Source organism: Mytilus edulis, chromosome 10, assembly GCF_963676685.1.
Source record: "Mytilus edulis chromosome 10, xbMytEdul2.2, whole genome shotgun sequence".
Taxonomy (NCBI): Eukaryota; Metazoa; Mollusca; class Bivalvia; order Mytilida; family Mytilidae; genus Mytilus; species Mytilus edulis.
The window spans coordinates 34,943,212-34,955,806 of NC_092353.1; the positions used below are offsets into that span (position 1 = coordinate 34,943,212).

Below are 12,595 nucleotides of genomic sequence, written 5' to 3' on the forward strand. Positions count from 1 at the left end.
TTCATGAGTATACTGCAGTTTCAGTTTTTGTCCTTAGGTTGCTTATAATCTTAATGCTGTATACCATACATGGTGCATTGCTCATATATATCAGAGAAAATACAAAAGGTATTCATAGAAACTCAGGAATATAGTGCTTAGGATCATTTTCTCTCAATAAGGAAACATAAATTGTGTATTTTATATAGAATTGAAATGGAAAGTTTGCTTGTATGAAAGAAGTTCTAAAACGTAGGATATGTCTTGCTAACTCCATTAATTTTCTGCTTATTAAAAGAAGGACAATTTAGTGTCCACATACACCATTCTTAATATAATAAAACTAGTGATTGATTCCTTTAACTTACCATGAACTGTTAGATGTATGTCAGAACTGTTCCATGTTCCATATTCATTAGCAGCAAAACAAACATAAATTCCTCCATCGGATGTTTCAGCATCAAAGATGGTCAGAGATGGTGTGTTGTTATTACTGCCACTGTATTTTGTACTTATATTTGATAACATCTCAGAGTCTATGGCTAATACTGAAGATTCATTGCTATGTTCAGGAATCCTCTGCCAGTAAACATCAAACCTCTCAAAGACAGATGTCACATTACAGATTAAGGCTACAGAGTTGCCAATCAAAACACTGTATGATGACTGTGGAACGGTCACTTTCAGAGGAACTGAAAAATGAGAATTGTTAATTGAATTTTTACCTTGTCCAAAATTAAGGTAATCTAGTGCTGGACATATGTTTCATCACCCTATCTTACACTCTGCTAAAGACCCCATTTCATGAGTATACTGCAGTTTCAGTTTTTGTCCTTAGGTTGCTTATAATCTTAATGCTTTATACCATACATGGTGTGTTGCTCATATATATCAGAGAAAATACAAAAGGTTTTCATAGAAACTTAGGAATATAGTGCTTTGGATCATTTTCTCTCAATAAGGAAACATAAATTGTGTATTTCATATATAATTGAAATGGAAAGTTTGCTTGTAGGAAAGAAGTTCTAAAACGTAGGATATGTCTTGCTAACTCCATTAATTTTCTGCTTATTAAAAGAAGGACAATTTAGTGCCCATATACACCATTCTTAATATAATAAAAACAAGTAATTGATTCCTTTAACATACCATGAACTGTTAGATGTATGTCAGAACTGTTCCATGTTCCATATTCATTAGCAGCAAAACAAATATAAATTCCTCCATCGGATGTTTCAGCATCAAAGATGGTCAGAGATGGTGTGTTGTTATTACTGCCACTGTATTTTGTACTTATATTTGATAACATCTCAGAGTCTATGGCTAATACTGAAGATTCATTGCTATCTTCAGGAATCCTCTGCCAGTAAACATCAAACCTCTCAAAGTCAGATGTCACATTACAGATTAAGGTTACAGAGTTGCCAATCAAAACACTGTATGATGACTGTGGAACGGTCACTTTTAGAGGAACTGAAAAATGAGAATTGTTAATTGAATTTCTACCTTGTCCAAAATTTAGGTAATCTAGTGCTGGACATATGTTTCATCACGCTATCTTACACTCTGTAAAAGACCACAATTCATGAGTATACTGCAGTTTTAGTTTTTGTCCTTAGGTTGCTTATAATCTTAATGCTGTATACCATACATGGTGCGTTGCTCATATATATCAGAGAAAATACAAAAGGTTTTCATAGAAACTGAGGAATATAGTGCTTAGGATCATTTTCTCTCAATAAGGAAACATAAATTGTGTATTTTATATAGAATTGAAATGGAAAGTTTGCTTGTATGAAAGAAGTTCTAAAACGTAGGATATGTATTGCTAACTCCATTAATTTTCTGCTTATAACAGTGACTTGACTGTTAGTGTTGCTATTCACCAATTGCAACTCATTCAAAATTTTGACCCAATTGCAATTTGTTTTATTAAATCAAATTGTTCAACTGGTCAAAAATTTGAACAAACTGTTCAGCCAAAATGTGAAAGTGCAAAGTGATAAAATAAATCATACTTACAATCCTATAAGTTCTGTAACTCCACTATATTGATGTAATTCCTATATCAGTCTATCAATCTGTATAGTTATATTACAGCCATTACCATACTAAAGGTGAACTGTTTTATTTTGAATTGCTATAAAAATGTCAAAACTAAGCTTTTATAGAGTTTTTCTTTCGAAAAGTATTCTATATTTATAAGTATCACACATTATGTGAATAAAAACATTTCATATTCAGTAAAATATGTATGAAATAACAATATGCTTTCTTGGGGAGATAACCTAAAATACTATTCTTTTGAATAAAGACTTTTTGAAACCAAAAAGCGATTATCTCCCCTTCCTACAAACATATTGCAATTTCAAATATTTTACTGAATATGAAATGTTTTTATTCACATAGTGTGTGATTCTTATAAATATAGAATACTTTTCGAAAGAAAAACTCTATAAAAGCTTAGTTTTGACATTTTTATAGCAATTCAAAATAAAACAGTTCACCTTTAGTATGGTAATGGCAATAATATAACTATACAGATTGATAGACTGATTTAGGAAATACATCAATACAGTGGAGTTACAGACTTATAGGATTGTAAGTATGATTTATTTTATCACTTTGCACTTTCACATTTTGGCTGAACAGTTTGTTCAAATTTTTGACCAGTTGAACAATTTGATTTAATAAAACAAATTGCAATTGGGTCAAAATTTTGAATGAGTTGCAATTGGTGAATAGCAACACTAACAGTCAAGTCACTGTAAAAGAAGGACAATTTAGTGTCCATATACACCATTCTTAATAAAATAAAAACAAGTAATTGATTCCTTTAACATACCATGAACTGTTAGATGTATGTCAGAACTGTTCCATGTTCCATATTCATTAGTAGCAAAACAAATATAAATTCCTCCATCGGATGTTTCAGCATCAAAGATGGTCAGAGATGGTGTGTTGTTATTACTGCCACTGTATTTTGTACTTATATTTGATAACATCTCAGAGTCTATGGCTAATACTGAAGATTCATTGCTATCTTCAGGAATCCTCTGCCAGTAAACATCAAACCTCTCAAAGTCAGATGTCACATTACAGATTAAGGCTACAGAGTTGCCAATCAAAACACTGTATGATGACTGTGGAACGGTCACTTTTAGAGGAACTGAAAAAAAATGAGAATTGTTAATTGAATTTTTACCTTGTCCAAAATTAAGGTAATCTAGTGCTGGACATATGTTTCATCACGCTATCTTACACTCTGCTAAAGACCACATTTCATGAGTATACTGCAGTTTCAGTTTTTGTCCTTAGGTTGCTTATAATCTTAATGCTTTATACCATACATGGTGTGTTGCTCATATATATCAGAGAAAATACAAAAGGTTTTCATAGAAACTTAGGAATATAGTGCTTAGGATCATTTTCTCTCAATAAGGAAACATAAATTGTGTATTTTATATAGAATTGAAATGGAAAGTTTGCTTGTATGAAAGAAGTTCTCAAACGTAGGATATGTATTGCTAACTCCATTAATTTTCTGCTTATTAAAAGAAGGACAATTTAGTGCCCATATACACCATTCTTAATATAATAAAAACAAGTAATTGATTCCTTTAACATACCATGAACTGTTAGATGTATGTCAGAACTGTTCCATGTTCCATATTCATTAGCAGCAAAACAAATATAAATTCCTCCATCGGATGTTTCAGCATCAAAGATGGTCAGAGATGGTGTGTTGTTATTACTGCCACTGTATTTTGTATTTATATTTGATAACATCTCAGAGTCTATGGCTAATACTGAAGATTCATTGCTATCTTCAGGAATCCTCTGCCAGTAAACATCAAACCTCTCAAAGTCAGATGTCACATTACAGATTAAGGTTACAGAGTTGCCAATCAAAACACTGTATGATGACTGTGGAACGGTCACTTTTAGAGGAACTGAAAAATGAAAATTGTTAATTGAATGTTTACCTTGTCCAAAATTTAGGTAATCTAGTGCTGGACATATGTTTCATCACCCTATCTTACACTCTGCTAAAGACCACAATTCATGAGTATACTGCAGTTTCAGTTTTTGTCCTTAGGTTGCTTATAATCTTAATGCTGTATACCATACATGGTGCATTGCTCACATATATCAGAGAGAAATACAAAAGGTGTTCATAGAAACTCAGGAATATAGTGCTTAGGATCATTTTCTCTCAATAAGGAAACATAAATTGTGTATTTTATATAGAATTGAAATGGAAAGTTTGCTTGTATGAAAGAAGTTCTAAAACGTAGGATATGTATTGCTGACTCCATTAATTTTCTCCTTATTAAAAGAAGGACAATTTAGTGTCCACATACACCATTCTTAATATAATAAAACTAGTGATTGATTCCTTTAACTTACCATGAACTGTTAGATGTATGTCAGAACTGTTCCATGTTCCATATTCATTAGCAGCAAAACAAACATAAATTCCTCCATCGGATGTTTCAGCATCAAAGATGGTCAGAGATGGTGTGTTGTTATTACTGCCACTGTATTTTGTACTTATATTTGATAACATCTCAGAGTCTATGGCTAATACTGAAGATTCATTGCTATGTTCAGGAATCCTCTGCCAGTAAACACCAAACCTCTCAAAGTCAGAGGTCACATTACAAATTAAGGTTACAGAGTTGCCAATAAAAACACTGTATGATGACTGTGGAACGGTTACTTTTAGAGGAACTGAAAAATGAGAATTGATAATTGAATTTTTACCTTGTCCAAAATTAAGGTAATCTAGTGCTGGACATATGTTTCATCACGCTATCTTACACTCTGCTAAAGACCACATTTCATGAGTATACTGCAGTTTCATTTTTTGTCCTTATGTTGCTTATCTAAATGCTGTATACCATACACGGTGCTTTGCTCATATATATCAGAGAGAAATACAATAGGTTTTAACAGAAACTTAGGAATATAGTGCTTTTGATCATTTTCTCTGAATAAGGAAACATAAATTGTGTATTTTATATAGAATTGAAATAGAAAGTGTGCTTGTATGAAAGAAGTTTTAAAATGTAGACAAGGATATGTATTACTAACTACATTTCTCCTTATAAAAAGAAAGACAATTTAGTGTCCACATACGCAATTCTTAATATAACAAAACAAGTGATTGAATCCTTTAAATTACCATGAACTGTTAGATATATGTCAGAACTGTTCCATGTTCCATATTCATTAGCAGCAAAACAAATGTAAATTCCTCCATCAGATGTTTCAGCATCAAAGATGGTCAGAGATGGTGTGTTGTTATTACTGCCACTGTATTTTGTACTTATATTTGATAAAATCTCAGAGTCTATGGCTAATACTGAAGATTCATTGCTATGTTCAGGAATCCTCTGCCAGTAAACATCAAACCTCTCAAAGACAGATGTCACTTTACAGATTAAGGTTACAGAGTTGCCAATCAAAACACTGTATGATGACTGTGGAACGGTCACTTTTAGAGGAACTGAAAAATGAGAATTGTTAATTGAATTTTTACCTTGTCCAAAATTAAGGTAATCTAGTGCTGGACATGTTTCATCACGCTATCTTACACTCTGCTAAAGACCACATTTCATGAGTATACTGCAGTTTCAGTTTTTGTCCATAAGTTCCTTATAATCTTAATGCTGTATACCATACATGGTGCATTCCTCATATATATCAGAGAAAGTACAAAAGGTTTTCATACAAATTTAGGAATAAAGTGCTTTGGATCATTTTCTCTCAATAAGGAAACATAAATTTTGTATTTTATATAGAATTGAAATAGAAAGTTTGCTTGTATGAAAGAAGTTCTAAAACGTAGGATATGTATTGCTAACTCCATTAATTTTCTCCTTATTAAAGGAAGGACAATTTAGTGTCCACATACACTATTCTTAATATAATAAAAACTAGTGATTGATTCGTTTAACTTACCATGAACTGTTAGATGTATGTCAGAACTGTTCCATGTTCCATATTCATTAGCAGCAAAACAAATATAAATTCCTCCATCGGATGTTTCAGCATCAAAGATGGTCAGAGATGATGTGTTGTTATTACTGCCACTGTATTTTGTACTTATATTTGATAACATCTCAGAGTCTATGGTTAATACTGAAGATTCATTGCTATCTTCAGGAACCCTCTGCCAGTAAACATCAAACCTCTCAAAGTCAGATGTCACATTACAGATTAGGGTTACAGAGTTGCCAATCAAAACACTGTATGATGACTGTGGAACGGTTACTTTAAGAGGAACTGAAAAATGAGAATTGATAATTGAATTTTTACCTTGTCCAAAATTAAGGTAATATAGTGCTGGACATATGTTTCATCATGCTATCTTACACTCTGCTAAAGACCACATTTCATGAGTATACTGCAGTTTCAGTTTTTGTCCTTATGTTGCTTATCTAAATGCTGTATACCATACATGGTGCTTTGCTCATATATATCAGAGAGAAATACAATAGGTTTTAACAGAAACTTAGGAATATAGTGCTTTTGATCATTTTCTCTGAATAAGGAAACATAAATTGTGTATTTTATATAGAATTGAAATAGAAAGTTTGCTTGTATGAAAGAAGTTTGAAAATGTAGACAAGGATATGTATTACTAACTACATTTCTCCTTATAAAAAGAAAGACAATTTAGTGTCCACATACGCAATTCTTAATATAACAAAACAAGTGATTGAATCCTTTAAATTACCATGAACTGTTAGATATATGTCAGAACTGTTCCATGTTCCATATTCATTAGCAGCAAAACAAATATAAATTCCTACATCAGATGTTTCAGCATCAAAGATGGTCAGAAATGGTGTGTTGTTATTACTGCCACTGTATTTTGTACTTATATTTGATAAAATCTCAGAGTCTATGGCTAATACTGAAGATTCATTGCTATGTTCAGGAATCCTCTGCCAGTAAACATCAAACCTCTCAAAGACAGATGTCACATTACAGATTAAGGTTACAGAGTTGCCAATCAAAACACTGTATGATGACTGTGGAACGGTTACTTTTAGAGGAACTGAAAAATGAGAATTGTTAATTGAATTTTTACCTTGTCCAAAATTAAGATAATCTAGTGCTGGACATATGTTTCATCACGCTATCTTACACTCTGCTAAAGACCACATTTCATGAGTATACTGCAGTTTCAGTTTTTGTCCATAAGTTCCTTATAATCTTAATGCTGTATACCATACATGGTGCATTCCTCATATATATCAATGAAAGTACAAAAGGTTTTCATACAAACTGAGGAATATAGTGCTTTGGATCATTTTCTCTCAATAAGGAAACATAAATTGTGTATTTTATATGGAATTGAAATAGAAAGTTTGCTTGTATGCAAGAAGTTCTAAAACGTAGGATATGTATTGCTAACTCCATTAATTTTCTCCTTATTAAAGGAAGGACAATTTAGTGTCCACATACACTATTCTTAATATAATAAAAACTAGTGATTGATTCCTTTAACTTACCATGAACTGTTAGATGTATGTCAGAACTGTTCCATGTTCCATATTCATTAGCAGCAAAACAAATATAAATTCCTCCATCGGATGTTTCAGCATCAAAGATGGTCAGAGATGGTGTGTTGTTATTACTGCCACTGTATTTTGTACTTATATTTGATAACATCTCAGAGTCTATGGTTAATACTGAAGATTCATTGCTATCTTCAGGAACCCTCTGCCAGTAAACATGAAACCTCTCAAAGTCAGATGTCACATTACAGATTAAGGTTACAGAGTTGCCAATCAAAACACTGTATGATGACTGTGGAACGGTTACTTTAAGAGGAACTGAAAAATGAGAATTGTTAATTGAATTTTTACCCTGTCCAAAATTAAGGTAATATAGTGCTGGACATATGTTTCATCATGCTATCTTACACTCTGCTAAAGACCACATTTCATGAGTATACTGCAGTTTCATTTTTTGTCCTTATGTTGCTTATCTAAATGCTGTATACCATACATGGTGCTTTGCTCATATATATCAGAGAGAAATACAATAGGTTTTAACAGAAACTTAGGAATATAGTGCTTTTGATCATTTTCTCTCAATAAGGAAACATAAATTGTGTATTTTATATAGAATTGAAATAGAAAGTTTGCTTGTATGAAAGAAGTTTTAAAATGTAGACAAGGATATGTATTACTAACTACATTTCTCCTTATAAAAAGAAAGACAATTTAGTGTCCACATACGCAATTCTTAATATAACAAAACAAGTGATTGAATCCTTTAAATTACCATGAACTGTTAGATATATGTCAGAACTGTTCCATGTTCCATATTCATTAGCAGCAAAACAAATATAAATTCCTACATCAGATGTTTCAGCATCAAAGATGGTCAGAGATGGTGTGTTGTTATTACTGCCACTGTATTTTGTACTTATATTTGATAAAATCTCAGAGTCTATGGCTAATACTGAAGATTCATTGCTATGTTCAGGAATCCTCTGCCAGTAAACATCAAACCTCTCAAAGACAGATGTCACATTACAGATTAAGGTTACAGAGTTGCCAATCAAAACACTGTATGATGACTGTGGAACGGTTACTTTTAGAGGAACTGAAAAATGAGAATTGTTAATTGAATTTTTACCTTGTCCAAAATTAAGATAATCTAGTGCTGGACATATGTTTCATCACGCTATCTTACACTCTGCTAAAGACCACATTTCATGAGTATACTGCAGTTTCAGTTTTTGTCCATAAGTTCCTTATAATCTTAATGCTGTATACCATACATGGTGCATTCCTCATATATATCAATGAAAGTACAAAAGGTTTTCATACAAACTGAGGAATATAGTGCTTTGGATCATTTTCTCTCAATAAGGAAACATAAATTGTGTATTTTATATGGAATTGAAATAGAAAGTTTGCTTGTATGCAAGAAGTTCTAAAACGTAGGATATGTATTGCTAACTCCATTAATTTTCTCCTTATTAAAGGAAGGACAATTTAGTGTCCACATACACTATTCTTAATATAATAAAAACTAGTGATTGATTCCTTTAACTTACCATGAACTGTTAGATGTATGTCAGAACTGTTCCATGTTCCATATTCATTAGCAGCAAAACAAATATAAATTCCTCCATCAGATGTTTCAGCATCAAAGATGGTCAGAGATGGTGTGTTGTTATTACTGCCACTGTATTTTGTACTTATATTTGATAACATCTCAGAGTCTATGGTTAATACTGAAGATTCATTGCTATATTCAGGAACCCTCTGCCAGTAAACATCAAACCTCTCAAAGTCAGATGTCACATTACAGATTAAGGTTACAGAGTTGCCAATCAAAACACTGTATGATGACTGTGGAACGGTTACTTTAAGAGGAACTGAAAAATGAGAATTGTTAATTGAATTTTTACCTTGTCCAAAATTAAGGTAATCTAGTGCTGGACATATGTTTCATCATGCTATCTTCACTCTGCTAAAGACCACATTTCATGAGTATACTGCAGTTTCATTTTTTGTCCTTATGTTGCTTATCTAAATGCTGTATACCATACATGGTGCTTTGCTCATATATATCAGAGAGAAATACAATAGGTTTTAACAGAAACTTAGGAATATAGTGCTTTTGATCATTTTCTCTGAATAAGGAAACATAAATTGTGTATTTCATATAGAATTGAAATAGAAAGTTTGCTTGTATGAAAGAAGTTTTAAAATGTAGACAAGGATATGTTTTACTAACTACATTTCTCCTTATAAAAAGAAAGACAATTTAGTGTCCACATACGCAATTCTTAATATAACAAAACAAGTGATTGAATCCTTTAAATTACCATGAACTGTTAGATATATGTCAGAACTGTTCCATGTTCCATATTCATTAGCAGCAAAACAAATGTAAATTCCTTCATCAGATGTTTCAGCATCAAAGATGGCCAGAGATGGTGTGTTGTTATTACTGCCACTGTATTTTGTACTTATATTTGATAAAATCTCAGAGTCTATGGCTAATACTGAAGATTCATTGCTATGTTCAGGAATCCTCTGCCAGTAAACATCAAACCTCTCAAAGTCAGAGGTCACATTACAAATTAAGGTTACAGAGTTGCCAATCAAAACACTGTATGATGACTGTGGAACGGTTACTTTTAGAGGAACTGAAAAATGAGAATTGATAATTGAATTTTTACCTTGTCCAAAATTAAGGTAATCTAGTGCTGGACATATGTTTCATCACGCTATCTTACACTCTGCTAAAGACCACATTTCATGAGTATACTGCAGTTTCAGTTTTTGTCCATAAGTTCCTTATAATCTTAATGCTGTATACCATACATGGTGCATTCCTCATATATATCAGAGAAAGTACAAAAGGTTTTCATACAAACTTAGGAATATAGTGCTTTGGATCATTTTCTCTCAATAAGGAAACATAAATTGTGTATTTTATATAGAATTGAAATAGAAAGTTTGCTTGTATGAAAGAAGTTCTAAAACGTAGGATATGTATTGCTAACTCCATTAATTTTCTCCTTATTAAAGGAAGGACAATTTAGTGTCCACATACACTATTCTTAATATAATAAAAACTAGTGATTGATTCCTTTAACTTACCATGAACTGTTAGATGTATGTCAGAACTGTTCCATGTTCCATATTCATTAGCAGCAAAACAAATATAAATTCCTCCATCGGATGTTTCAGCATCAAAGATGGTCAGAGATGGTGTGTTGTTATTACTGCCACTGTATTTTGTACTTATATTTGATAAAATCTCAGAGTCTATGGCTAATACTGAAGATTCATTGCTATGTTCAGGAATCCTCTGCCAGTAAACATCAAACCTCTCAAAGTCAGAGGTCACATTACAGATTAAGGTTACAGAGTTGCCAATCAAAACACTGTATGATGACTGTGGAACGGTTACTTTAAGAGGAACTGAAAAATGAGAATTGTTAATTGAATTTTTACCCTGTCCAAAATTAAGGTAATATAGTGCTGGACATATGTTTCATCATGCTATCTTACACTCTGCTGAAGACCACATTTCATGAGTATACTGCAGTTTCATTTTTTGTCCTTATGTTGCTTATCTAAATGCTGTATACCATACATGGTGCTTTGCTCATATATATCAGAGAGAAATACAATAGGTTTTAACAGAAACTTAGGAATATAGTGCTTTTGATCATTTTCTCTCAATAAGGAAACATAAATTGTGTATTTTATATAGAATTGAAATAGAAAGTTTGCTTGTATGAAAGAAGTTTTAAAATGTAGACAAGGATATGTATTACTAACTACATTTCTCCTTATAAAAAGAAAGACAATTTAGTGTCCACATACGCAATTCTTAATATAACAAAACAAGTGATTGAATCCTTTAAATTACCATGAACTGTTAGATATATGTCAGAACTGTTCCATGTTCCATATTCATTAGCAGCAAAACAAATATAAATTCCTACATCAGATGTTTCAGCATCAAAGATGGTCAGAGATGGTGTGTTGTTATTACTGCCACTGTATTTTGTACTTATATTTGATAAAATCTCAGAGTCTATGGCTAATACTGAAGATTCATTGCTATGTTCAGGAATCCTCTGCCAGTAAACATCAAACCTCTCAAAGACAGATGTCACATTACAGATTAAGGTTACAGAGTTGCCAATCAAAACACTGTATGATGACTGTGGAACGGTTACTTTTAGAGGAACTGAAAAATGAGAATTGTTAATTGAATTTTTACCTTGTCCAAAATTAAGATAATCTAGTGCTGGACATATGTTTCATCACGCTATCTTACACTCTGCTAAAGACCACATTTCATGAGTATACTGCAGTTTCAGTTTTTGTCCATAAGTTCCTTATAATCTTAATGCTGTATACCATACATGGTGCATTCCTCATATATATCAATGAAAGTACAAAAGGTTTTCATACAAACTGAGGAATATAGTGCTTTGGATCATTTTCTCTCAATAAGGAAACATAAATTGTGTATTTTATATGGAATTGAAATAGAAAGTTTGCTTGTATGCAAGAAGTTCTAAAACGTAGGATATGTATTGCTAACTCCATTAATTTTCTCCTTATTAAAGGAAGGACAATTTAGTGTCCACATACACTATTCTTAATATAATAAAAACTAGTGATTGATTCCTTTAACTTACCATGAACTGTTAGATGTATGTCAGAACTGTTCCATGTTCCATATTCATTAGCAGCAAAACAAATATAAATTCCTCCATCAGATGTTTCAGCATCAAAGATGGTCAGAGATGGTGTGTTGTTATTACTGCCACTGTATTTTGTACTTATATTTGATAACATCTCAGAGTCTATGGTTAATACTGAAGATTCATTGCTATATTCAGGAACCCTCTGCCAGTAAACATCAAACCTCTCAAAGTCAGATGTCACATTACAGATTAAGGTTACAGAGTTGCCAATCAAAACACTGTATGATGACTGTGGAACGGTTACTTTAAGAGGAACTGAAAAATGAGAATTGTTAATTGAATTTTTACCTTGTCCAAAATTAAGGTAATCTAGTGCTGGACATATGTTTCATCATGCTATCTTCA

The 12,595-nt window shown here is 32.1% G+C and overlaps 2 protein-coding genes across 2 annotated transcripts in view; both read right to left on the minus strand.

Annotated features, from left to right (window-relative positions):
• LOC139491009 (uncharacterized) overlaps positions 1 to 12,595 on the minus strand; it is a 335,932-nt gene that overhangs the window by 171,307 nt on the left and 152,030 nt on the right. The gene's annotated exons all lie outside the window — the stretch shown is intronic.
• LOC139492725 (hemicentin-1-like) overlaps positions 1 to 12,595 on the minus strand; it is a 30,508-nt gene that overhangs the window by 5,552 nt on the left and 12,361 nt on the right. The window contains exons 15-29 of the mRNA XM_071280877.1: positions 12,182 to 12,505; positions 11,401 to 11,724; positions 10,623 to 10,946; positions 9,842 to 10,165; positions 9,065 to 9,388; positions 8,284 to 8,607; positions 7,506 to 7,829; positions 6,725 to 7,048; positions 5,947 to 6,270; positions 5,168 to 5,491; positions 4,390 to 4,713; positions 3,609 to 3,932; positions 2,825 to 3,148; positions 1,129 to 1,452; positions 348 to 671 (exon numbers count right to left, since the gene is read on the minus strand). Coding sequence (XP_071136978.1) covers positions 348 to 671; positions 1,129 to 1,452; positions 2,825 to 3,148; positions 3,609 to 3,932; positions 4,390 to 4,713; positions 5,168 to 5,491; positions 5,947 to 6,270; positions 6,725 to 7,048; positions 7,506 to 7,829; positions 8,284 to 8,607; positions 9,065 to 9,388; positions 9,842 to 10,165; positions 10,623 to 10,946; positions 11,401 to 11,724; positions 12,182 to 12,505 — 4,860 coding nt within the window. The remainder of the gene's footprint in view (positions 1 to 347; positions 672 to 1,128; positions 1,453 to 2,824; positions 3,149 to 3,608; positions 3,933 to 4,389; positions 4,714 to 5,167; positions 5,492 to 5,946; positions 6,271 to 6,724; positions 7,049 to 7,505; positions 7,830 to 8,283; positions 8,608 to 9,064; positions 9,389 to 9,841; positions 10,166 to 10,622; positions 10,947 to 11,400; positions 11,725 to 12,181; positions 12,506 to 12,595) is intronic.